Source organism: Ylistrum balloti, unplaced genomic scaffold (genome assembly GCF_031769215.1).
Source record: "Ylistrum balloti isolate Yb309-2 unplaced genomic scaffold, AGI_CSIRO_Ybal_v1 Utg370230, whole genome shotgun sequence".
Taxonomy (NCBI): Eukaryota; Metazoa; Mollusca; class Bivalvia; order Pectinida; family Pectinidae; genus Ylistrum; species Ylistrum balloti.
The window spans coordinates 1,632,074-1,658,718 of NW_026782190.1; the positions used below are offsets into that span (position 1 = coordinate 1,632,074).

At 35.8% G+C, this 26,645-nt stretch overlaps 1 protein-coding gene across 1 annotated transcript; it reads right to left on the reverse strand.

Moving 5' to 3' along the window:
- Positions 1–2,632: 2,632 nt before the first annotated feature.
- LOC132552006 (uncharacterized) lies at positions 2,633–17,220 on the reverse strand. The gene is made up of 7 exons (XM_060216151.1): positions 16,539–17,220; positions 14,141–14,415; positions 9,164–9,596; positions 8,482–8,649; positions 6,416–6,514; positions 3,414–3,505; positions 2,633–2,776 (listed from the first exon to the last, which is right to left on the reverse strand). Exons 1-7 carry the CDS (start codon positions 17,218–17,220, stop codon positions 2,633–2,635), a joined length of 1,893 nt encoding a protein of 630 aa, XP_060072134.1.
- Positions 17,221–26,645: the final 9,425 nt, after the last annotated feature.

Sequence of the window (26,645 nt, forward strand, 5' to 3'; positions counted from 1 at the left end):
TCTTGAAGCAACATTTTGTGACTTTTACTTCAATAATTTTTTCCTTTTGATCTTACTACAAATATACTTTTCTTTGTTATATTTGGTTTTGCTAAGACGTTTTCAACCCGTGTGTCAAAGGTCAAATCAGTTCAGATCAGATGATCTAAGAATTCTCTTTTATTCTATGTAAATACTAGATGACAACAAAACACAATAGAAAGATTCCTTGACGGTACGGAAGTAACATTTCTAACTTTAGATATGAATTGATCTATAACTAATGAACATAGATTCGTATCTTAAGTGCTTGGTGTGATTTAAGACAACGTATGAATGGTCATAGAGCAGCAGTGAACATTAGAGAAAAGGAGTGCTTGTACCAACATTTCAACCTCCCTGCATATATAACTGTCTATTAGTTTCCGTATTCTAAACAAAAATTTCCAACATACAAACGAATACTACACTTCTCACACCGTACCGTAGCTAAAGGTCATCCTGTGACTTTTCTTAAAAATAGTCCAGGAGTCTAGGGAGAGTGTCAGACCATACACTATTTTTATTATTTCAAGACATTAGACGGAATTCAAAATTACCTCAACAAAACAAATCTTCAACTCTTCCTTTCAGCTTCTGGATACATTTCAACTGCTAAAGGTAGGAAAAGGCACTACTAGACCCTTGAGCCGTCTTCTAGTGCAATCCAACGATCACCGCTTCAGACGGTTCCATCCCATTGAGGGGGTGCAGATCGCCCCCTAAGATCGCCAGAACACTGACGTTTGTCGTTGAGACGATACCCAGATATTGGAGGATTGGCTGAGACGAAAAACCTGTCAACCAACCAAACAAGGCGGACATTACCTATGTTACATAACCCCCATCAGCATCTATAAACTTTTTCCAGCGATGTTTTTTTTTTTTTTTTTGAACATTCAGAAAGTCCTCCACTGCATGTATGATGTCATTATCTGGATAATGGGTACCGGAAATGGCCTTTTCCAGTTTTTCATATACATGATAGTCTGATGGAACAAGATCATGTGAATAATCAATTCAAAGCCACAATTGTCGATAACAACCATGGCAATAACAGACTTGTGAACAGAGGCATTGTCTTGGTGGAACAACTCACCGGTTTAATATTTTATCTAAACTGGCTAAGAAGTGATGCATAATATGTAGATAATCAACAAACAGAAAAACTTAACGGGCTGAGAGCTTTCTTACTGCAAAATCTTTCCTGTGAAACACCAACTGTACTAGTTGTATATCCCTCCCTCCGCAACTCAGCCATAACAGTATGGTGGAATTTATTGACAGTTTCTGGGGGTCCATAAGTGACGGGCCTTCCACGACGGGTATCATTCCCAAAGCTTTGCTTGCCACGCTTAAATTCCGCCATCAGCCGTTTCACTGTAGCATATGAAAGAGCATCATTCCCTGGTGTTGCTTCCACATTAGTATGGATATGGTAGACCTTTCTTTTGCAAATATTGAATCACCGCTCTTTCAGCGATTTTGACCATTTTGCAAAAGACACTTGCCTATTATATTACACAGTGTCACCTCTTCGACACACACTGGCCAAGTGACATCAGTTCTCAGGTATACAGCCTAAAATGTCAGGGAATAGCAAAGCTGAAAAAGGACATCCCTGCTTAATTTCTTCAATACAAAACTCACAACTTGTCAATCAACCCCAAATATGAGACTCCTTTGCTTTTTAATTATGTGCTTTCGGAAAGAAGTACGATCTTCCAAAATATTGGAAAAGCGTGAAATTTACCAAAGAGCTTATTAAATAGGTCATAAAGACCTTTAAAAGTCCTTTAGTTTCACTTTCTACTTCCTATAACGAATAAAAAAGGGACAGCTTTACACCAAACTGTATGATTGCAATTTCCCTATTGTTAATTTTCTATTTCTGGATAGCAACATCCCGGCATCCCAAACCTATGGTGTTAACATGTCGCAGTTTATTTGATATTAAAGGGTTTCAAATGATACAGTTAGATAAACATTATTAACCATAGTGATCTCATTGTGAAATATTGTTTCTTTGCGCGATATGAAGCTGTTTGATGTTCTTTGTTTGTTTGCCTGTTAGTTCCGTTGTTGTATACTTTGCTCTCATTTGAGAACTTGACATTACTAGAGTGGCAAAAATTTACACGGCGGGTGTCGCCGATACAGCAGAACAGGCGTACTCTTCCGGAACATCTCAACTTTTTCCTTGTGCTTTTTCAGTATTCGTGTAAATTTTATTTGTTCATATTTTGCTCTAGCTTGATTAAATTTGAGGTTTTATCACGATTGTGTTGACATGTTGGTATTTTCTTGTTTTTGTTTTTTGAGGATGTGTCATATAAATAAATCCTCTGAAATGTCACTTCTGATATGTAATGTCTACTAACACGGACATCCGGTTTCCTGAATATAACTTATAACCGCAATGAGAGGAAGTACGTGCTGTAATGTAATGTTTGCAGTAGGCTGTACCAAAACATATATATATACATATATATATATATCAACCGTTGCAAAATGATACGGCAATAGTTAGTACAGTCGAGAGCACATAAGGCAAATATAAAAATTAATGTATATGAACAACAACATATAACGGTGCCAAGAACAATCCTCCTCCTTAGACCTGCGGTAGCGTTACGTTGCGACTAGGCTGTACTTGAAACATATCGACTGTTGTTGAACAACGATCCGGAGGTAGCAGATTGACAGTCGTGGGTATTGTTGATCGTAGTAACCAAGATGTTTTCATTTCGCCTTTCCCCTGTTGAATAAATTTTACAATCGTTACAGTATTCATATCGACACAACGACCAGAAATTGGAACTTAATTAAACGAAGGTCCCACAATACACATGTCATCAGATAATTCCGCGACAACTTAATCTTATACTGCTGCTTCAGACAGCTACTATGACTACAAGATAACAGGAAATAATCCTATATTTTTCCCGTGTTTGAAGTTAGAAATTGTCAGGAATTCAAAAGTTAGATGATAATCTGGATTAGAAACTATATTGAAAAATATCAACATGTACAAGGCGTCAACGCCAACCATGCCATATGCAAAGACATCAAAGAAGATACTACAAAGAAAAGAACTCTATATAAAACTGAATGTGTCTCCTTTTCTTTTAATTGGATAACCATTTCGTATGTAATACAAAATTTAATAGATTTTCTTGATAACATGCAACTAACAAAGGAATATGATAAAAATAAAGCAAGCCAATGATACATATACAAAAATATTTCATGTACAGGAATTTCCCTTTACTGCAAAATAAAACAATAAATATAATTTTCGGAAATCCGGTGCCAGATAGTGATTTCATGACACCAACTATGACACGAAACATCCCGAACTCGTTAGTTAGCCAGATGGAGTCTTTGGCACTAACCTTGATTTGCACAAATCCTCTTTCTTGGGTTTGGAAGCATGGGAACTGCTGTAATGCTTCCACAGTACTAGCACTTAACTGTATCTTCTGGGCTGCAAATGAAAAAAGATGATGGATTATCGCTTTAGAAAAGAAAGGAACTGCTTGTAGGGGGTCTACATCCTCGGGACCGGATGGATCATCGCAACTAGGTTATTCATTACTGTTTCTGCTCGAATTGAACCAAATAAGGATACCCTCTTCAATGCCGTGAGACTAACGCAAGAATTTTATATAGTACCATTTCAATACAGTGTCATTTCACTAAAGCAAGAATTTTATATAGGACTATTTTGATATGACATAATCTCCTTTACACTGCCATTTTACTTTGATATGATATTGCATATAGTATCAGTTTAAATTAACATCTTTTTTATAAACTACCATTTAAGTTAGGCAGTACAGTAAGATGTTTTTCTATCAATTTTGATTTCAAGCCCTCATCAGTTACCATTTTTAGGATTATCTGGCTCTACTGCAGCTAATCCGTAATTAGAACGGCGCATCTGCTGTACAATATTTTTATATGCAAGCGAGATGACTGCATGTGTTGTGTTTGATGGATGCTGGTATATGATCAGCTAAAAAAAAAACAGCAGTAACAATGAGGGGCATCACAATAGGACGAGAGTAAAGAGACAACAGCAGTAACCGATCCGGACATCACGGTAGTGGAGAGTAAAATAGACAATAGCAACAACCGATCCGGACATCACGGCAATGGAGAGTAAAAGAGACAACAGCAGTAACCGATCCGGACATCACGGTAGTGGACAGTAAAATAGACAACAGCAATAACCGATCCGGACATCACGGCAATGGAGAGTAAAAGAGACAATAGCAGTAACCGATCCGGACATCACGGCAGTGGAGAGTAAAATAGACAGCAGCAGTAATCGATCCGGACATCACGGCAGTGGAGAGTAAAAGAGACAACAGCAGTAACCGATCCGGACATCAAGGTAGTGGAGAGTAAAATAGACAACAGCAGTAATCGATCCGGACATCACGGTAGTGGAGAGTAAAATAGACAACAGCAGTAATCGATCCGGACATCACGGCAGTTGAGAGTAAAGAGACAACAGCAGTAATCGATCCGGACATCACGGTAGTGGAGAATAAAATAGACAACAGCAATAACCGATCCGGACATCACGGTAGTGGAGAGTAAAATAGACAACAACAGTAACCGATCCTAGTAATCGAGGCGGGCGCATTACAGAAAGGAGAATAAGGGAATAACAGAATAATCTAGATGGACACTACAGCAGTGGAGAGTAAAGGGACAGCAGAAATAATCTAGATGGACACTACAGCAGTGGAGAGTAAAGGGACAGCAGAAATAATCTAGATGGACACTACAGCAGTGGAGAGTAAAGGGACAGCAGAAATAATCTAGATGGACACTACAGCAGTGGAGAGTAAAGGGACAGCAGAAATAATCTAGATGGACACTACAGCAGTGGAGAGTAAAGGGACAGCAGAAATAATCTAGATGGACACTACAGCAGTGGAGAGTAAAGGGACAACAGCAGTAATGTAGGAAACATTTAAAAAAAAAACGCCATGGAAACATCCTGTTCCACACACGACTTGATGGCAATACTCTAGAGGAACACAAGAACAGAGGGGAGTAAAGGGACAACATAAATAAATCCAGTGTGACGTCACCTTTCGGGAGTTGAATCAAATTTGTACCATACATATAGAGTTGATTCACATTCTGTCTTATATATATCTGTACCTTTTTGTCACCGTATGCATGTACCGCGCATAACTAGTGTGCATTTAAGACCATCATACCAGCTGTTATATATACACTGCCTAATTATAAGATTGCTGTCTCTCAAGTCGAAAAAAACATGGTTAGGTAATTTATTGACAAACAGATCGAATATGTAAATCCTGTATATAGCGGATGCTTAGTGTCGTGTACAGAATGTAAGGATAGTGAGCAAATGATCAGGAAATAAGATAAGCTTAAAATAATTGCAAAATGTCGTGATGCCTTCTTTTGATCTACAACGGTTATAAAGAATGACCTAGGTTAATCCAAACTTTACATCACTGAGCTGTTAAATTTTTTTTTTCTCTTTTTTTTTTTCTCAAAACGTGACACTTGCACTACCTACTAAGTATATACCAAAGGTTGACGTTAACTCTAAAAGTACATGTACGCCATACATTCTTTATTGTTTATATCTACTGCATTTAAACGTCAAGAAGGCGTCGCTATTGATGATATATACATCAAAACAGACATACACAGATCTATACCTATGAAAGAACATATTTCGATGTGATTACTTTGTTGTCGCTCACTGTTGATGCATGGCGTCATTAGTAAAAGGAACATTCATGACATTAGTGTAATATATATATACAAACTTGTTGAATGTTTTTCAACGTTATTTTTTTATCAATTTCTAACTTTATTTCTTTGTTAGTAAAGTATCAAAGACAAAATCTCGTCAACAAGGAAAAGCTACTAGTGCATTAGCCTGACATATATAAAACGTTTCAGTTGAATAATCTCGGACGACCGCACAAAGCTGTAAAAGTATTACCCGCGCTTCTCCAGGGATCATTAAGTATTACCCAATGTACAATAGAAGCACTGATATTCGGTTTTGTGTGAAGGAATACATATTTTCAGATTTTTTTCTTCGAACAAGGATACATTAAATTAATCTCCCCTTTCTTTTCAAAAGTAGTGATTTTATGTTCTAATTATTCGCTGTTAACCGTCCATCCAATATTTTAATTTGGTCATCTAAAGTTTGTACCATCGCATGACGGGGTCAGTAAAAACATACATGTATTTTCTTGATGAGGCGGTAGAATGCATTTACGTCCCAAAATCGAATTTAAGAAAGCAAAATGGAAACTCTGTATGCAGATTAAAGGATCAGGATATCATGGAATGCATTGGAAAGAAATCCTGTTTAGATTTTACTTACGTTTTCCTGTGGATTCCATGCGGGACGCCACATTGACAGTATCTCCAAAAAGACAATACCGTGGCATTTTGTTTCCGACTACGCCCGACACTACAGGACCTGTAAACAACACACGTAACCTATATGTATTTTAAGAAAACGAGGACCTTAAACATGACACGGTCATAGTAATCCTTTGATAGAAAAAATTAATATCGAAATCATTCTGAAATAAAAAAAAATATAAATCTTCTATCACTTTAAAAGTTGTGAATACAGAATGGTGCTTAATTACGGGTGAGTGGGTGGGTGGGTGGGGGGGATTGGTAAGTTGATCAATCGACGATTGTACAAGACACAATTAAATAAGCACCTCAGCTTCAGAGTTAGATACAGTGGAGTTAAACAATGAATTGAACTGCTTCATACAGCTGCTGCTCAGGACCTAAATTCTGGAGTCAGTGAGGTGACTGAGGAAAACATGAATACAATTCTGACGATGTATAATTTTATATGACATTGAGTGGAATGTTTACTGCCTAACATAGATAAAAAGATAACTGCAGAATCAGTGTCAAATTGGATATGTCATGTGGGTGAATTATGAGCATGAAGACTCTTACCGGTATATATATTTGTATGAAAGAAAGTTAATCGGGAATTTATTTTCAAAATGAATGTGCAGATATATGTTAACATCTGCCAGATCATTTGAATTTCCCCATGTACCATTGACCAGCAGCAAGAGTTATAATGTTCTGTTGAAATAGAAACCATCTATTATCACAACTGTAGAGGGATTTAACGTTGGGAGAAAATAAAAAATTCCAATGAAGGGCGGTGAATGGTTCAGTTTTACATAATGGTCATTGTTATAACGAACAACATCTGTCTATTGTGTGCATCACATTTTATACGCCCACCATTATGCGATCCAATTACGAAATTGAATAGTAGACATGGCTTATCCAATATTTATGTAAATTTGTAATTAATATCGGTTTTCAAAATTATTTCGAAACAAAACTTATATAACGTTCTTAATAGGTATTTCAAAACCTGTTTTCTTAACTGATTTGTATTCAGATTCCGTTTGTTTTCGCTGCATTAAATCTAGAGACTTCTAATTCCACATGACAAAGAGGCTCAGAAGGCCTGTACCGCTCACTTGGCATAATTGATTCCTCTTCTTCTGAGAATGCACTAGATCAAATTTGGTCATAATCCTATCATTTGCTCTATTTCCCCTATGGCCACAAAGGGCAGAGACCCAATATGAACATAACTGATCCCCCTTCACCAAAATATGCTTCAGAGAGTTTTGGAACGAAATGGTTATTTTACATAACGTTCACTGGTGATAAATATTCCCCACCACGTCGGCCGTTGATTTCGATCATGACGTTAAGAAGACGACTTTTTTCTGATTCGCATTAACCACATAATTTAAATAATATGAACGATTATTCAGAGAATGGCAGCTTTGGTTAAAATCATTTAGATTGTCTAAAAATGCAGAAAATAACAAATGCCATATTATCAAGTGAGACTAAAATGGACAATTTCACGATGATTTTAAAACGTATCTCACTTATCGACTGGCGGGTCAGATAGGGTAATATTAAGGCGACCTCGTTTATATTCAAAATAAATATATCACTTTTATCATTGAGAGAGCAATACGATTCTAGCTCCCTACGTACAGAAGAAAATCAAGTGCAGAACTTTATTGTATAATCAAATAGATATAAATCTCTGTAACTTTGGTTCATTATGCATCATTAACACATCGAAGCATTGTGCTTGGTACGGAAACCTACATAAAGTGATTACTGTATTTTTTATAATCCTTTACTAAGTTGGGTGTAAAAAATGGCAACAAAAAGAACGAGTAGGTGATTCTAGGCAAATTCTAAGTAAGTGGGTTCTCGAATATAGAAATAGTTACGACGAAATGCCTAACGAAATCCGGATAAAATGTCCGTTAATCTACAACAACCAAGATCAACTGAAACTGGGTGATGTCAGTACTTTAGACAGCACCCGATATTAACTACAAAAAGTCCATCTAAATTTGTTTAGTTTACCTGTATTGACGCCGAGTCGGATCTTCAAATTGATGTTTTTATTCGCTAGATGTCTAACATCTACTCCCATTGTAGCTTCCAGCATATCCAGTGCCAGAAAAGCAATCTCGCTGACATGACGCTCGCCATTGGTTTCAGGAACACCCGAAACAACCATGTAAGCGTCACCTTAATAAAAATGCAAGAAACAAAACATTATACTATAACAATAACTACCATGAACTATATCATGTTTTTTACTAAGATTTTAATGTACAGGTAGTAGTTACAATACCGACAAATTATTGTCTTTGTACAAGTATGCATTATCTCTATATCTAAATATTCTTCTTCATCAGCCGCTTCCAGCGATCTTTTCCCACACTGAAACCAACAGGGAGAGTTTTCCGTCAAACTGTATGATAAATTTCCCTTCTGTGAATTTTCTGTTTCTGGACAGCAACAATCCTGCATCCCCAACTATAGTGTTCATATGGCGCATTGATTTATTCCAGTATCATGATTTTCGTGCAAGATGTCAGCAGATTAAGATCACTTGGTTTCAAAATGCAGGTTGATGAAGATTATGCTGATGTTTTAAGGCCGTCTCATCGGGAAATATTATTTGTGCAATATGAACCTATATCGTAAACTACAAAAATAAACGACATGCATATACTTGTTTAACAGAAGATATTCTTACCTATTGTTTCCACTTTGTAAACATCGTATTTTTCTAGTCTGGAATCGTATGTGTTATATAATAGATTCAGCAATTCGACAACTTGGAAAGGTGTACATCCGGAACATATAGTTGTAAAACCAACGATATCCGAGAAACATACTGTGGCTGATTTATATAATCTTGGTTCAATTTTCTTATTCTCCATCATTTTCCTTGCTACAGAAACCGGAAGCAGTTGACACAAAAGAGTCTCACTTCTTTTCCTCTCCTTTGATAACAAAATAGCTTTGTCCTTAAACGATAAGGCCACTAATTGGATCTGTTTCGTAAGTTTAAACATAACAATTAAAATTGTAGGATACATTAAAAGGGAGCCACATAGTAACCCGACGTTCAATTTGTATGTTACACTCACATCATCCAGTTCTCCTTGTATCCTTTCCAAAATATTCTGGAAATAAAAATAAGATGTCACATATCAGTTGCACATACACAACACAGTATAAAGTAGCAACTTAATAGATACTTTATTTTCAGAAAAAAAGTTTGAGATTCTCAATCGTGTCTAACTGATGGCTAATATTTTCCGAATTCTGAAACAATCTTATGAAGATATATCCTTCCCCAATTGTTTTTTGTTTACCTTTGTTTCTATTTTGATTAAAAATTTCAATTAGAATCGGAAAAATGAATTTCTGGGTTCTATACCACGTACTTATCATCCGTATAAAAATGTATTCGATTGTGGAGGTGAAATTGTAATCGTGTAACCAAACAGTGGTGTAATATTTTCACAATCACTGTATATAATATAAATCGGATATATGTACATATGTACCAGGTGAGATGGAAACCCTGATAACACACGATGACAGGGTGTAAGTTTGCCCATAATTAATGCTGTTGTATCTGAAGAATCCAACCACTGATCAATAATGAGAAATATATTGTTAGCCGCATATTTAGTTGTCGGCACATATAAACGTGTTAGCTGGTACCGGCAAACATCGTCACCGCTAACTGTGGAGCATCAAAATGCCACATTTTAATGCTTTTAAATTACAAGTTCCAAGTCTGTTTTTCATTAAATATGACATATCAAACTGAATATCCACAGAAATGATTTAACTGGTTTGTTTGTGAAATGAAATGGAGAGCTTACTTTTATTTATTTTTTTTTTCGCTGCCGAACGGCATAATCCATTACATGTGTACGACAGACTGGTATTCTAGACTGAGAAGGTTTACGCCATACTTCTTGTAGGAATGGATGTGAACATGATGTTCCTTCTAAATATTTCCAACTTTATATAAACCATTAAGATAATAGCCGTAGTGAGCTACTGGTAAGCGAACTTATTTTCACATGCTATTAATTTTCGTGTATTCCACGGCCGATTTAAATTAGCGAAAATTAATCGCCGCGAAATAGTTGCAATCAAAGTTGGGTTTATATTTCTAGTTAACTGATGGATAATTGCCGTCTATCCTATCTCGTCAAATATTATTGATTTCATTTTGAAAGATAATTCACACAAGGTATTTACAACACAAATTTTATTTACTTAATAGTAAATAAACGAGAGGCAAGTAAATATTTTACGCGTCAGAAACGAAAATACTTGCATGAGTAGGCCTAATCAAGTACGACTTTCAATTGCCGATGAAATAGATTTTTGCTTGTTCTGTTTAAAAGTGTCTGAATATCGATAACAGGGAATATATCCCTTCACATTCCGTTGGCTTTTTTCTGCATTTAAAAAATCCTCCCGTTACCATGGCGATGAATGTAACATAAGGCTGGACTTGACAGTACTCTGTCACAAACTAAGTCACAAAACCAGGCTTATTTTGTATAGACGTCAGATAAATGAAAAGACAAGCGTACGTAAAAAAAGTGAGCACACCTCAATTTTCGCAATACTGTTACCTATATTTGATAAAATACTTATCTGATACAGCTCTGCACATTTGGCTAAATTTGGCCAGAAGGAATTGAAAACCGGTCCTAAATATCCGGATTTGTTACAGGAAATCGTGAAATTAAGTCGCCGCGAAAATAATTTAGTTAACAGTAATTTGTATCTTTTTTATTTCAGAATAGTAAGATACAGTTATCGCTGTACTGAAACAGCGTCCTCATTCCCCAATATCATCACACATCCTAACCGAAACACACGACCACTAGCCTATACCATTTACACGACGAGATGGGTCCTTAAAAATGTATGTAATTTCAAATTGAAACTCCAGGTTTGCAGTGAACAGGGGGAAATTACAAACAAAACCGGAAAGGCAAAAAATCCCAATACAGAATAACTTTCAAATTTCTATACAAACAAACATACCAAAAATGTACGTTCAATATGCTAAGACATTCGGAAATACATTCATTTATATGAAATCCTTCGGTGTCGGAAATTCATACGTCGATGCAAAATAACACATGGTGAATAACCTCCGAATACTTAAGTAAAAACATTAATCAACTGATAATAATACCGATCGATGGCACGGACTTACCATCTCGTCACACTATTTTCGACATTAGTGTATATAGAATTCTAGTACAGCCGAAATAGCTGGCCAATTCCTTACCATCTCGTACACTATGCTCAACACTTGTCGTTTGTCTGATGAAAGTGACCGCGTAGTCATCGAAACGTCACACTCTGATATTCTACTGGTTGTGTTATAAGATGAAGGTGTCCATGTAGTCATCGAAACGTCACACTCTGATATTCTACTGGTTGTGTTATAAGATGAAGGTGTCCATGTAGTCATCGAAACGTCACACTCTAATATTCTACTGGTTGTGTTATAAGATGAAGGTGCCCATGTAGTCATCGAAACGTCACACTCTAATATTCTACTGGTTGTGTTATAAGATGAAAGTGTCCATGTAGTCATCGAAACGTCACACTCTAATATTCTACTGGTTGTGTTATAAGATGAAGGTGTCCATGTAGTCATCGAAACGTCACACTCTGATATTCTACTGGTTGTGTTATAAGATGAAGGTGCCCATGTAGTCATCGAAACGTCACACTCTAATATTCTACTGGTTGTGTTATAAGATGAAGGTGTCCATGTAGTCATCGAAACGTCACACTCTAATATTCTACTGGTTGTGTTATAAGATGAAGGCGCCCGTGTAGTCATCGAAACGTCACACTCTAATATTCTACTGGTTGTGTTATAAGATGAAGGCACCCGTGTAGTTATCGAAACGTCACACTCTGATATTCTACTGGTTGTGTTATAAGATGAAGGCGCCCGTGTAGTTATCGAAACGTCACACTCTAATATTCTACTGGTTGTGTTATAAGATGAAGGCGCCCGTGTAGTTATCGAAACGTCACACTCTAATATTCTACTGGTTGTGTTATAAGATGAAGGCGCCCGTGTAGTTATCGAAACGTCACACTCTAATATTCTACTGGTTGTGTTATAAGATGAAGGTGCCCATGTAGTCATCGAAACGTCACACTCTAATATTCTACTGGTTGTGTTATAAGATGAAGGTGTCCATGTAGTCATCGAAACGTCACACTCTAATATTCTACTGGTTGTGTTATAAGATGAAGGTGTCCATGTAGTCATCGAAACGTCACACTCTGATATTCTACTGGTTGTGTTATAAGATGAAGGTGTCCATGTAGTCATCGAAACGTCACACTCTAATATTCTACTGGTTGTGTTATAAGATGAAGGTGCCCATGTAGTCATCGAAACGTCACACTCTAATATTCTACTGGTTGTGTTATAAGATGAAGGTGTCCATGTAGTCATCGAAACGTCACACTCTAATATTCTACTGGTTGTGTTATAAGATGAAGGCGCCCGTGTAGTCATCGAAACGTCACACTCTAATATTCTACTGGTTGTGTTATAAGATGAAGGCACCCGTGTAGTTATCGAAACGTCACACTCTAATATTCTACTGGTTGTGTTATAAGATGAAGGCGCCCGTGTAGTTATCGAAACGTCACACTCTAATATTCTACTGGTTGTGTTATAAGATGAAGGCGCCCTTGTAGTTATCGAAACGTCACACTCTAATATTGTACTGGTTGTGTTGTAAGAAATTCTGTTCTACATATGTTCATATGTTAGTGCTACGGTTGTTGTAGGTTGTGGGGAAAGGTATATCCGCAGAAAATCCATGTGGCCGGGAAAGTGGCAAATGAAATAATTTCAATACCATGTCAAAATGATATTCATTTTATCATAATGATTGAAGTGATGAGAAGGTGTCACATTTACACGACCAGTCTCCCAGACAGATAACAGCAAAACAGAATTCAGATTATATAACATGAAGTACTGTATTGTCTTCATGTGTGTTATAACTACTGATGTAAATAGTTTTTAATGAACCTGTTAAATTCACAAAAAACGGAATTCAACTTATTATTCTTCAAATAATTGATCTTACGTGTTAATGCTGAATCGTTACCAGGATTCATGTTTATCTATTTAGTCCTAGATGTCCGATATTTATCTTCTTGTTTGTGTTAAGATTCTTATTCGTTCGCATGTCATCGAGTATAAATACCTCTTTTTCAAATACTTTATTACCTACAGTAACAGGTGCGCTAACTACAAACACGTATCCAGAGATGTACGTACATGTATAGCTGAATTTCGCAACCATTCGATGTAAACTTTTCATTTCTTAGTTTTTATTTAAAAAATTGATAGCTTCAAGTTTCGTATGATGACATAATGTTTAGTTTACTGTATAAAAGAATTCAATAAAATCGTTGCTAAATTACTTGAAGGGCGGCCTCAACAGAATCTACGTGTTCAGTACTACTACACTGTTATATTATGTCAAAAGTCTCGAGCACACACGTGGTCACCTACTTACAAGGAGCTAACATTTCATTACACTACCGCAACGCTGTTAGGCAGAAAGCAATAACTACCACTTTTAAGACTCTGGAATGTGATAGAAACAAAAGTATTATCGTTATATGATCTTTTTCTTACCTTCGCGACAAAGTCTTGTATTTCCTTAATGATATCAATGTATGACGTCATATTATCAAACCATTGGATGGAAGAAGCAGCTGAAGCCAACACGTCTTCATTAAGTATAATCCTCGCGCGCATCTTAGAAAGAGCCGTAGAGAGCTCAGAGTTTTTAAAGTTCACTTCCGTCAGTCGACGAATGTCCTCTGAGTAACTTTTACTGAGTTCCAAGTAGCGTTCGCCTGTCACTTTTTTCTCGATGTACAACGCTAACTCTTCATTTGAAAAGTTTCCTACAAATTGATTGGAATGATTTTACAATTAAATGTTAAACAAGTGCATGAAAATCATCTCATATCTGAGAAACATAAAATATGACAAATGTAACACCCTTGGTTACTTTATTGTTCAACTCTACTCTATCTAACTCTTAATTTTAATTGAAGGGTTACTACTTGTATGACTTTTGTACAATCTTCGTTATTACCTAACGACAATTTTTCGACTTCCAAAACAAAATAATTAATTCGAAATTTGAATAAACTTGAATTCTATGATCCATGGAAGGGGCTTGTGATATTTTTAAAAACGATGCTTGTTATTGCGTTTGTTTCAGATGTGTTCGGTGTATTATTATAATAGTTAATTTGGAAGTTCACCTTAATACCTAGTTGGGCATAGTTTATTGTGAGACTGATCGATAGAACAAGATAGCCGAAAGGCTGCCATCTTGGTTTTTGCCAGTCATAATTTGCTATCGTTATTTCTATAATACTGCAAAGGATCTTTCCCAAATTTCACATATGGATTCAATTAGGCCCATTGTTGTTTTTGATCTGACCGTTAAAGATGTGAACAAAATTGCACACGTTAAAACAAGAATTAAGAGAAAACATCGGTGAAAAAAGTTTAAATATCAAAGTAAGAACACACAAAGGTAGGCGCCAAGATCCTGCTATTATCACTTCTTAACGTTGAGAATTAAATTTCTCCATCAGGGAAACATTTAATTATCATTATATATGAAGAGCATACCGTTCAATCTATCTTGCTTTGATTATGTGATGATTTCTATATCCCACGTGACAGTTCCCCAAGGGGGCCAGACCAACTGTGTATACAAAATTGATTTGCTTACCAACAAGCATGCTCCAGATCAAATTTTCACAATATCCTGCAATTCCTAAATTTTCCCTTTTGGGCCCTCCTCTCTTTAAAATTCTTTTAAAATATGATAGATTTTCCCTGTGTAGTCCGCCTCTCCGGCTCCAGGGGCCAAGACCAATCTTTGCTTCAGACCAAATTTGATTAAAATCCGCTCAGTCGTTCATGATTAGGTGCGATTTATAGGAAAAGATGACAAACGACTGACAAACTAACTAGGCCCTTCGGGCATGGAGAGCTAAAGATGAACGTTAAGCAGGGATAGTAATCTTCTATACCAAGGGACAGAACCCAAAGCCTACATCACATCGGCGAACGCTCAACTGAATGCCGAACGTCTGGAAGTGTGAAAAGACAAAACATACTGAAAACAGATTCCATGTTTATTCGCCTTTTACGATCATGCTATCGTTTCCTTTGATTTTAATATGGATATACAATTCAGTGTAAACGTGTCGGAATATAAAATCAATGTCTATTTATGCAATACGATTTTCATCTAAAAACTTCGATCGCCGTAAAGAATTATACTACAAGCTTTAAATATAACACTATTGTTGAAAACGGATACAAAACTTTCAGATTAAGTTAACATTAAGAACAGAAGGTTATTGTCTAATATGAGCTGACACTATATTAAGGAGTTATTAACATGCCCAAGGTACTGAACAGACAAAAATAAAATGTAAATTTCCCCCAGACGTTTCTATAAGGAAATCGACTTTGTAAACAAAATTCAATGGAATGAAAAAGACGACGGATGCTGTTCGATAGATACAAAAATCACTTTAAGTGCGATATAATGCCTGCTTCCTTTATAATCATTAAGGTGAAACTGTTTGGGTTGTTTTTTAAATCCTTGAATGCAGTACAAAAATAGTAAAACAATCTACCTTTATACCATGTTGGCGTAAGTGAGCTGGGTTTAATGTTGTAGATAATTAAATAATTTCAGTGTGACGGCACTATGAAAGAGTCATTAAATAGCTACACAATCTGTAAATACCGTATCTATGTAGCCTTGACCCTTTCAAAAACGCAAAACTCACAAATTTGGAAGATTGTTTGGTATAAATGGTTATGTGTCCAAGTTTTATATGCTAAAGGGAAGGCCACAATACATCAAATCTAAGAAAAAATATCGTTTATGTGGTAAATCAACACAACAGATATTTCTTTGTTCATGATAAGAAAAGGACAATCAAGAAATCATCCCTTCATACGATTCTGACACTTGAAAGCGAATTCTTACCTGTCGTAAAATATGTACTTCCAAGTGCACGTTCTATTCCAATTTCGTCGCTAGCCAAAAGCAGCACGTGGTAGGCCACGAGGGCCGTCCAGAGGTCGCCTGTCGTGTATAACCGGATAATGTTTCCTACCCAGCTGATGATTACAGCATTGTCAGAAGTGTACTTTGTAACAATATCTCCTATTGTTATGTTGTTAAAGAGTACTCTCTCCCGATAAGATCTAATGTTTTGAAAAAATATTGACTTTGATTGAAAATGAGGCGGATAATCAATTTTATAATTTGGCCACCGACTTAAACCATTGATAGCACCGTCTGTTCCTTCGTATTTTCCTAAAAGTGTTTCATATGCCTGGCTGTCCGAATTTGAACTGAGATATAATGCGCTCATTCCGCGCTCGATCTGTGTAAAGCGTAAAAGGATTCCAGTTTCCAGACTGAACGATATTCCTTTTTGAATATTTTCCTTTATCGAAAATTTGATTGCGCTATCCATAACACTGATAGATGTGACAACACTAAGAGCAATCATTGGAACCAAAGCCAGTGTTACAATTTTTATCATTTGGTAACGCTGCCCTCTCAATGAGAGGATATTGTATTTGCATCCTTCTGAACAGCATCCCGTGGACACACTTGTTTCTGCTGATACTCCAAACGACAATCTACTGGACGTGCTCATTGTAAAAATATTTATTGTCCAAATAAGTACGTTTCTAATCAACTACCAGCAAGAGAGTATCGTTTCTTTCAGTCGGATGTAATGAGGGATAGCAGATATATTATTTGTTCTGTGAAACAAGCACTCGTTCTGCAGTATAGAACTGTTGATATATCCCTTTTTATTTCAATATACCCTTTTGATTTTGAAACATTTTTACGAGCTCATAGTTTATAAACGTGAACTTGATAGGTCTGAATCGGTTTGTCAAAATTCAAGACTGTGCATTACCTCCAGAGGTTAAACGGCACCTAAGTCCTACAACACGTACTTATAAGAATAAATGCTATTGAAATCCTTTGTATTGCGAAATATTAGCATCTGTGTTGTTTCGTAACTCTCGAAATCTTTAAGAATATGACGATATTCCTCAGCGAGAAAGTCACGTTATCCTTACCTGTGATTATCAAGTCATCTAACTAATTGCCAGGGTGGACGTTGTGATAGTGAGTGTATATGTGCACCGACTACCTTCCATTCCACTCGCCAAGATATCATTGGTATATCGATCTGTGTAGATCTCGGGTGAAGCGAAAGCTGCCGATTTTTACCTCCCAGCAACAGTATAATTTAGAATACACAACTTACAAGTCGTGCGTTTCTTCATAAAGGTGACAGAGTACAATCGAGAAACGACATCTAAATATTTTCGGAACGATCAATAAGTGCCTTACAGGTACATAATGATTTTTTAATGTGGTATAAAATGTATTTTAATTGTTTGGGGATTCGTGCATGCGAGTTAATGCTGTATCGAAATTATAAGCTCAATAATGTATTAATATTAAAAGGATACATTATTACAATGTCAACAATCCAATGAGACGACACGATGTTAACAACGGTCGTTTGTAGTCTTCGGCGAAGGCTATGCCGGTTAACTAACGTGTATTTATACTTGTGGAATTTTGTGAGGTGTCTGTTGTCATGATAATTTCACAACTACCGTACCAAACTTTGTTACAATTTTATCAAGAACAGTCGATTACATTGTAAAATTGCCACGGAATTTTAAGTTAAACTAGCGATTCAACATCTCGCACTACATATACTGGTTTGTCTTTACAGCGTTGCTAAGACCCTTAAATATGAAACCTAAATCAAATCAATAATTAATCTGGGAATGTGGCAGATGACCGGAAAGTGCATCAGACAATTCTGTGAAGTATAATGCCTAAGGCACCCAAGCAGAACAACACACGAGGTCAATGTACACAACATGAAAACATGTAATTTCAATAACAAAGTTCGAAGTGTAATACAGGAAATGGAAACGACAATTTTTATAAACAATGTTGTGCCTTAACCAAGGAACACAAAGCCTTATTATCAAGGACAATCGCCCAACTAATGGCCAAGAATAACGCGGCGTAGTCAACAAAGGAATATGATGGCACACGTTCTGAATCCTACAATGGTTTTGAAACTTAATCTTCTTTCGTAACTGAAACAACGCGTTCGTTCTATTGTTACGGGATATTTCTATTCCAAGAAATAATAATGAATAATTGGTTTTGAACTTTACTGAAGCGTAATTCGTAAAGATATACCTCCAAGTCAAATGACTTGCTTTCTTTTCATACGAGGCTGACTGTTTTGAAGAGTTATCAAAACAGGTCACACAAAGACTTCGCAAAGTCGTTTAATTTCACTTTCAGATATGTTGATGACATGTTGTCTTTAAATGAGAATTTTTTTGCGCAGATCCCTTGTATATACCAACCGGAATTGGAAATCAAAGACACGACAGACTCCTCTACATTTTCCTACTACAAAACCAAGATGGACAGTTTACTACCAGTCTATGTGGTAAGCGTGATGATTTCAATTTTCCTATTGTGAATTTTCCTTTTCTGGATAGCAACATGCCTGTATCCCCAACCTATATTTGATTATATGTCGCAGTTGATTCGTTATTCGATAGCCTGTTCCCATTTTCACGATTTGCGTGCAAGAGGTCGTCGACTAACGGACCTATTCATAACACAGGGTTTCGAAAGGTGTAGATTGATGAAAATTATGGGGAAGTTTTACGGTAAACATAGTGATCTCATTAAGATATATTTCTTTGTCGGATATGAAGCTGTTTGATCAAGATTTACATGGCGGGTGTCATCGATGAATCCGGAACATCTGGTCTTATTCTCCTTGTACTTCTTTCAGGATTCCCCATGTAAATTATTCTCTTGTCATATTGTTGAATTTGAGTTTGGATTATGATTATGTTGATATGTTGGTATTTTCTTACCGTTACAATAGTTTCATCGGTGAGGAAAGAAGCAGCATTAGGTAAATAGAGACGATACACTACCTGTAACACATGCTTTGGCTGCATTCTCATCTACCTTAGAACCCTCGGTATATAGGAGAGTGTAGGATGGATATTGCGAGTTGAAAACTCATTTGTCGTATTGGTTAGGGAGAGGATGTCATTTAGTATTAATGTGCAGTGATTAATTATATCCGACTGACGGATTGAATAAAGCGGAATTACGAGAAGTCTAAATTTGAATTTACGAGTATTTGAATGGACCGATAAATTTCTGATTGCGTTCGAAATGGTTATGTTTTTTGGGATAGAGAATTTAATTTTAGGTAACAAGTTGAGCCTGTAGTGGTGTTCGTTTGCTTCAACACAAAGAATTGTGGCTGGCGATGCGCAAAAGGCACTTACCGCTAAACGAAACGATTTACAAATATGTGTGGGTTGATCATATATCTTGGGACAATCATCACGTTTTAGTTTAATAAGTGACCGACATAAATGCAGAAATACCTCAGGGTCTGCTCCCCAAACTTCCAGGGTATCAGCTTTTTTAAAAAAAGGTCTTTCAGGTACTTTCATGATAGTTCGGAATCAAAAACAGGTCGAGGTACTTATTTCATTCTTTTTTAAATATATTTATAAAAATAAAGAGTGTAATTTACTAAGCTAAAAGAAGTGCATACCGTCAGTTTAGAACTAGAGGATATATAACCGTTTATTGAAAAAAAAAAAAATATGTTTTAAAACTCTTTGAGGTTATAACCCATAAACCTTAACAGCGTATTATTCAGCTTGTGTAAGTCTTTCACGGAACTTGCCGAAATGAGATCGCATCATCTATTGTAATTTTTACAAAATCATTGACAATGTTAAAGTCCCTATTGATACCTATTGTTTTTGTCAAAGTTACTGTTCCCAATAAAATACGCTTAAAAGTAATTAGCTCTCTGGACTAAATCTATGAGCGCTGTTGGAATCGACAGACTTTTTTGGCGGAAAAAGAATCACGGATATTTTTAGAGACGGATTATCAAAAACAGTTCAACTCCCTGAATTATGCTGAAGAAACATGATTTATGCTTATGTGAACTAGAATCCAGTATCAGAGGGACTTTTCGACTGATAATTTGTATGAAAAATCCTGTACCTGCCCACTGTAATCTATAATTATATACATCGACGTAACCTTAGCCTGTGTTGAAGCTGGAATATGTTACAACACAGGTTGCTTGTTACATGCGTTTACATGACTCCTGAATGAGAAACAAAACAATTTCCGATCACTGAAAGGGATAAGTATGAAGTGCTTGTTCACATGTAGCAACATAGTACGAATGATGTCACTATATCTATGGTATGTAATGAACATGATGTTGCTAGTCGCAGATGTGACGAATTAGATTAATTTGAAAGGTCAACGGTAACTATATATTGCAGGTTTCATAGTTTGACATAAAGATCACCGGGATGTGTAGTGAATCAAATTTCATCTCTCGGTGATATCATAGCTGCATGCTGTGTGTGTTCGACTACAGTTGAATAATCTGTCCACGTCTCAGCCATTTTTGTCGTGTTCGGGGATATCTTGCATTCAAAATCAGTGGGGGTCATTTTCCTCCATCCGATATGAATTCGTGTAAACACAATTGAAATGTCTTATATAGCACCTTTATGAAAAAAAATCATTGATCTCCGTGTGTATTATACAACTGTATGATTGTCCTTATTAAAAAGGAAATGGAAAGTTTAAAACACGAACAAACAAAACGAAAAACGACGAATTTACGAACCAACTGGTAGACTTCTTTGATTTGACTTAATATAGCCTACGTAGTAATTGGGAGACACTTATTTCAGCACGTGCTGACATCCTTTTCATACGAACACCTGAACACAAGAATGTGTCCCGAGTCTCCCACGTTGTTTCAGAACTAGACACAGGTAGTTTTAGACCGGTATGTTTTTTCACCTGAACAGACTTAGGGAGTGTAGGATGTATTATTACCACAAATGTATACCTTCAATTTATATCATAATATAGTATAAAAACAATGATTTTTCTCCTTATTAATAAATAAAACTTGACATTCCTCAAAATACATTCATCGAAATTGGTAGAACAGTAGAAAGAGTGGAACTGCATTTTGTAGTAACAATAGAACTGCATTTTGTAGAAACAATAGAACTGCATTTTGTAGAAACAGTAGAACTGCATTTTGTAGAAACAGTAGAACTGCATTTTGTAGAAACAATAGAACTGCATTTTGTAGAAACAATAGAACTGCATTTTGTAGAAACAGTAGAACTGCATTTTGTAGAAACAATAGAACTGCATTTTGTAGAAATAATAGAACTACATTTTGTAGAAACAATAAAACTGCATTTTGTAGAAACAATAGAACTGCATTTTGTAGAAACAATAGAACTGCATTTTGTAGAAACAGTAGAACTGCATTTTGTAGAAACAGTAGAACTGCATTTTGTAGAAACAGTAGAACTGCATTTTGTAGAATCATTAGAAATGCATTTTGTAGAATCATTAGAAATGCATTTTGTAGAAACAATAGAACTGCATTTTGTAGAAACAGTAGAACTGCATTTTGTAGAAACAGTAGAACTGCATTTTGTAGAATCATTAGAAATGCATTTTGTAGAATCATTAGAAATGCATTTTGTAGAAATAGTAGAACTGCATTTTGTAGAAACAGTAGAACTGCATTTTGTAGAAACAATAGAACTGCATTTTGTAGAAACAATAGAACTGCATTTTGTAGAAACAATAGAACTGCATTTTGTAGAAACAATAGAACTGCATTTTGTAGTAACAATAGAACTGCATTTTGTAGAAACAATAGAACTGCATTTTGTAGAAACAATAGAACTGCATTTTGTAGAAACAGTAGAACTGCATTTTGTAGAAACAGAAGAACTGCATTTTGTAGAAACAGTAGAACTGCATTTTGTAGAAACAATAGAACTGCATTTTGTAGAAACAGTAGAACTGCATTTTGTAGAATCATTAGAAATGCATTTTGTAGAATCATTAGAAATGCATTTTGTAGAATCATTAGAAATGCATTTTGTAGAAATAGTAGAACTGCATTTTGTAGAAACAGTAGAACTGCATTTTGTAGAAACAGTAGAACTGCATTTTGTAGAAACAGTGGAACTGCATTTTGTAGAAATAGTAGAACTGCATTTTGTACAAACGGTAGAACTGCATTTTTTAGAAACAGTGGAACTGCATTTTGTAGAAATAGTAGAACTGCATTTTGTACAAACGGTAAAACTGCATTTTTTAGAAACAGTAGGACTGCATTTTAAAAAGAAAGTTTGCTCAATGGCTGCACTCAAATCAATTCTAAGCTGTTTTTGAACAAATACCTATCACTGGTAATGTTTTTGTGACAAAAAACAAGAAATACATTCTTATTTGCGATTCTTCAAACTTAATGCTATTGAAACAGACATACATAATAAGGTGTACATGATACTGTTTATGCACATTTCTTGTTTGCGGATAAAAATTTCCAGTCATTGAACATTTTCATCAGGCTTATAAAGTGATAATTTAACGACTAGACACTTATATACAAATTTGTTTTCCATAATGTGCAGGTTGTAAATAGTGTATATGCGTTGACGAGGTGTTGTTGTGTTAACATTTTAATACGGGTATTTATGGTGAGCATATATTTCACTTCAATTGGATTTGGTGAAAAGATTTGCTTTTTGGGATTCAGCTCCACCTTGCCAGTAATGATTATGGCATAGACCTCACCAAGTGTTCTTATTTTTTGGGTCGATCTAAATTCAAGATGGATGCCATCTTTAGAAACACATTGAAATCTTGTTTTCATGTTCCTGGTGCAATTGAGCAGAAAATTGGTAGGGGTGTTAAGGAAATCCTGACGACAGATGCTAAATTACAGGAGATTCGAATCATAACCATCGTGAAAAGCCCGTCAAATTATCCATGACAGTTTCTAGATACGATTGCTATTCAATAGCTAAAACAACACCAACTTTGAATTTTGCAAGCACTCTCCAAACTCCAAAGCCGAACTGAGCGCGGGTCTGTTCTTGTGATGCTGATGGGACGAGATACCACCTACATGTACTGTAAGCAGAAGCGTTACGATAAAGCTAAACAATATTCATCACTGTTTTGAACTGTATTTTGTTGATAATGTCTCGTAAAGTGGTAAATTTGATTCGGTTAAATTTCTATTAATAATCCACGTTTTATCATTTAGAAGACTGTGATGTATATACACGAATAAATTATGTTAGAAAGATTCAAGTCGTTTATAATGGTAATGTCGAAATAAACGTAAGAATAAGGAGGAAGCAGTGAGGAACATTTTATGAAGTCATTTCAGTGTCATTCTCTTTAACATTTATTAAGAAAAGCTACAACTCGACATAACAATTTACATACCATTCCATCCACTCTGTAAACAGTTAGATTTTTTACTCTTTTGCAACCAAAAAGAAAATAATTATTGTAAATCAATTTAGATTGCTGGAAAACCTATATTCATTTAAGTTTAATGATGTCTTTATTCAAGTCTCATTACATGATCAAAAATGTTTTTATTTTTACAGAAAAAGGAATAAAAGAATGTACTCTCAATTATCACTTCCTATGTTTTCAGTATTTTTTTCCAAAATAGTAATTTCACTTAATTTTGTTCCTATATCTTCTTTTGAATAATTGATGTTTAGAAGTAGTTCTGGCAGGTAAGGTAGCTACACTTATATAGGTTAAGCTAGTGGTCGTCTCTAACATTAACATAGGATGATCATAGGTTCTGTCCAAGGCATGTTTATATCGGGCCCCTATTATATTATGTTATTTTGTTATTAAACTGAATAAATGATACAAATCTGCAATGTCTGATATCTATTATCGTACAGGACGTATTATGTTACGATGTTCTAGACTTTCATTTGTCTGGAGGTCTCCTCTCACAGTTTTCAACCGATCTGTTTAAACGTTAGTAGACGAGAACAGGAAGTTGGATTCGACTGTATTGGAAGAGTAACTGCATTTTGCTGTTTGCTATTTTTATGGGAACTTACTTTGCCCCTCTGACTATTTTTTTTGTTTTCATACGAGGCTGAATGTATCGTTGAGCTTATCACAACAGGTCAGAAACACCTCGCAAAGTCGTTTGATTTTTATTGACCACGTCCACCGTATACCAACCAAAATTGAAAATCAAGGACACAGCAGATTCTTCCATATAAGTCGCCTATCTCGATATTTTCCTACAAAAATAAACATGGAAAGCTTTCCACAAAGCTAAAACAGAATTGTTATTATTCCATTTTTCCTATTATGAATTTTCCATTTCTGACTAGCAACATTCCTACATACTTAACCTATGATGTTAACATGTCGCAGTTTATTCGATTATCTAGGGCATGTTCCCAATATAACTATTATCTCGCAAATGTCGGCAAGTGACAAACACACAACACATGTTTTGGAGAGATGCAGATAAAAGATTATGGGGAAGTTTTATAGTCGTCATAATGATAGCATTAAAAATAATGTATTTCTTTGTCCGATAAGAAGCTTGACCTGTTTGCTGCTCGTCAGAATGACTGGGTTGCTCCGTCATAATTTACCTTATTCCCAATAGGAAACGTGGCATTACTAATGTAACAAAACAAGAGACAAACTCTGTTGCTGGTACTTCTGTAGTTTATTGCTGGCACTGTATACATGTGTGGTGTCGTCCGTCCGTCTGGTTGGCTCTCCCAAGGCAGTGTTCTCTAACCTAAAGGTCTTTTCCCTTTTATCTTACTCTGGACCAAGTTTGTCCGGCCATCCCCTAATATGGACTTCACTTTTTGCTAGATGATACGATTGCTGAAGTATAGCCACCTGTACTCGAGGTGCAAGGTTGAGATTTCCCGTGCTAATTTGTTACTTGAAATGGACCCTAATAATTAACCTACTACTAGGTGGTCACTGTCAGAACGGGAAATTGCATAAGTTTATTTATCAAGGAAGTGGGGATAGTCTCTAATTAATTAACTGGCCGAAGATTCTCGGGGCCCAGACTACACCAACCTAAGTGTATATATACAAGTAATTATCCACACCCCTGTGAACTGCCTATATGTGATATATTGATAAACTATTGAACATTAAACAAACTATTGTTTAAGCTAACTTATTCCACCCAATCACATATGAAAATCCAGTTGTGTTGCACTAATTTCGATTGAAGAAGAATATGCTTACCTATTTGGAACTATTCGTTTTCAGGAGTCTCCGTGTGAATCTTTCTTTTGTTAATATTTTAATCGAATCGAAAATAGATTCTGTAACATGTTTGAATTCTCTTGGTTGTTTATGATATGCAGTACGGACATTTGCTTTTCTAAGAGAGAAGAGTATAATTAACAATGATCTATCGATTTAGCTTGTAATTTTCTGCACGTGTGATATATAACATTTCATACACACGATGATCATTAAGTGACATATGTACAATCATTTATCGACAACGAACGCCTACGCCGGTGTGATTGTACCGGAAAAAGAAATGCCAGTGATGGTCGTAAGTATTTCATTATAATTACCACCGTCCGAAAGCTTGATATAAAGGAACGTGCGTGGCACGTGTTTCCAATCCGTCGTGCGTGCATGTGTTGACAAAAAAAAAAGTCAAAATCAAGATGCGAATGTGTTATAACCCTATAATGCAATATATATACATATATATATGTTTGATACGTCAAGTTATATTCAAGTATATTCTGACCCGCACAACTATTCGAATGAACTAAAATGTGACGTGCAAGATACGGCAAACAACGGGGACTAAAAGCCCACGAGCACTGTCTACCACCTGCAATCAATATTGCAAACAGTTTTAATTGAACAAATTAAAAGATGTTAATGAATTTTCCTTCATTCACATATATTGCACATTGAAAGATTACGCCAGCCGTGGACACAGTCATTGAGTTTTGGCATGCTTGTAAGGTATTGATATGAATGGATTAGTTTTCAGGTCTTACTCTGATTGATCAACAAGACAGGCCCAAGACGCTAACTCTACATGGTCTTATTCTCCCTATACTGTTTCATGAGACTCCT

Coding starts and splice junctions, on each gene's coding strand:
- LOC132552006 (XM_060216151.1), bottom strand. CDS start 17,220: ATGAGCACGTCCAGTAGATTGTCGTTTGGAGTATCAGCAGAAACAAGT. Junction 14,416..16,538: donor AAGTACATATTTTACGACAG/GTAAGAATTCGC, acceptor ATCAATTTGTAG/GAAACTTTTCAAATGAAGAG. Junction 9,597..14,140: donor TACAAGACTTTGTCGCGAAG/GTAAGAAAAAGA, acceptor TTTTATTTCCAG/AATATTTTGGAAAGGATACA.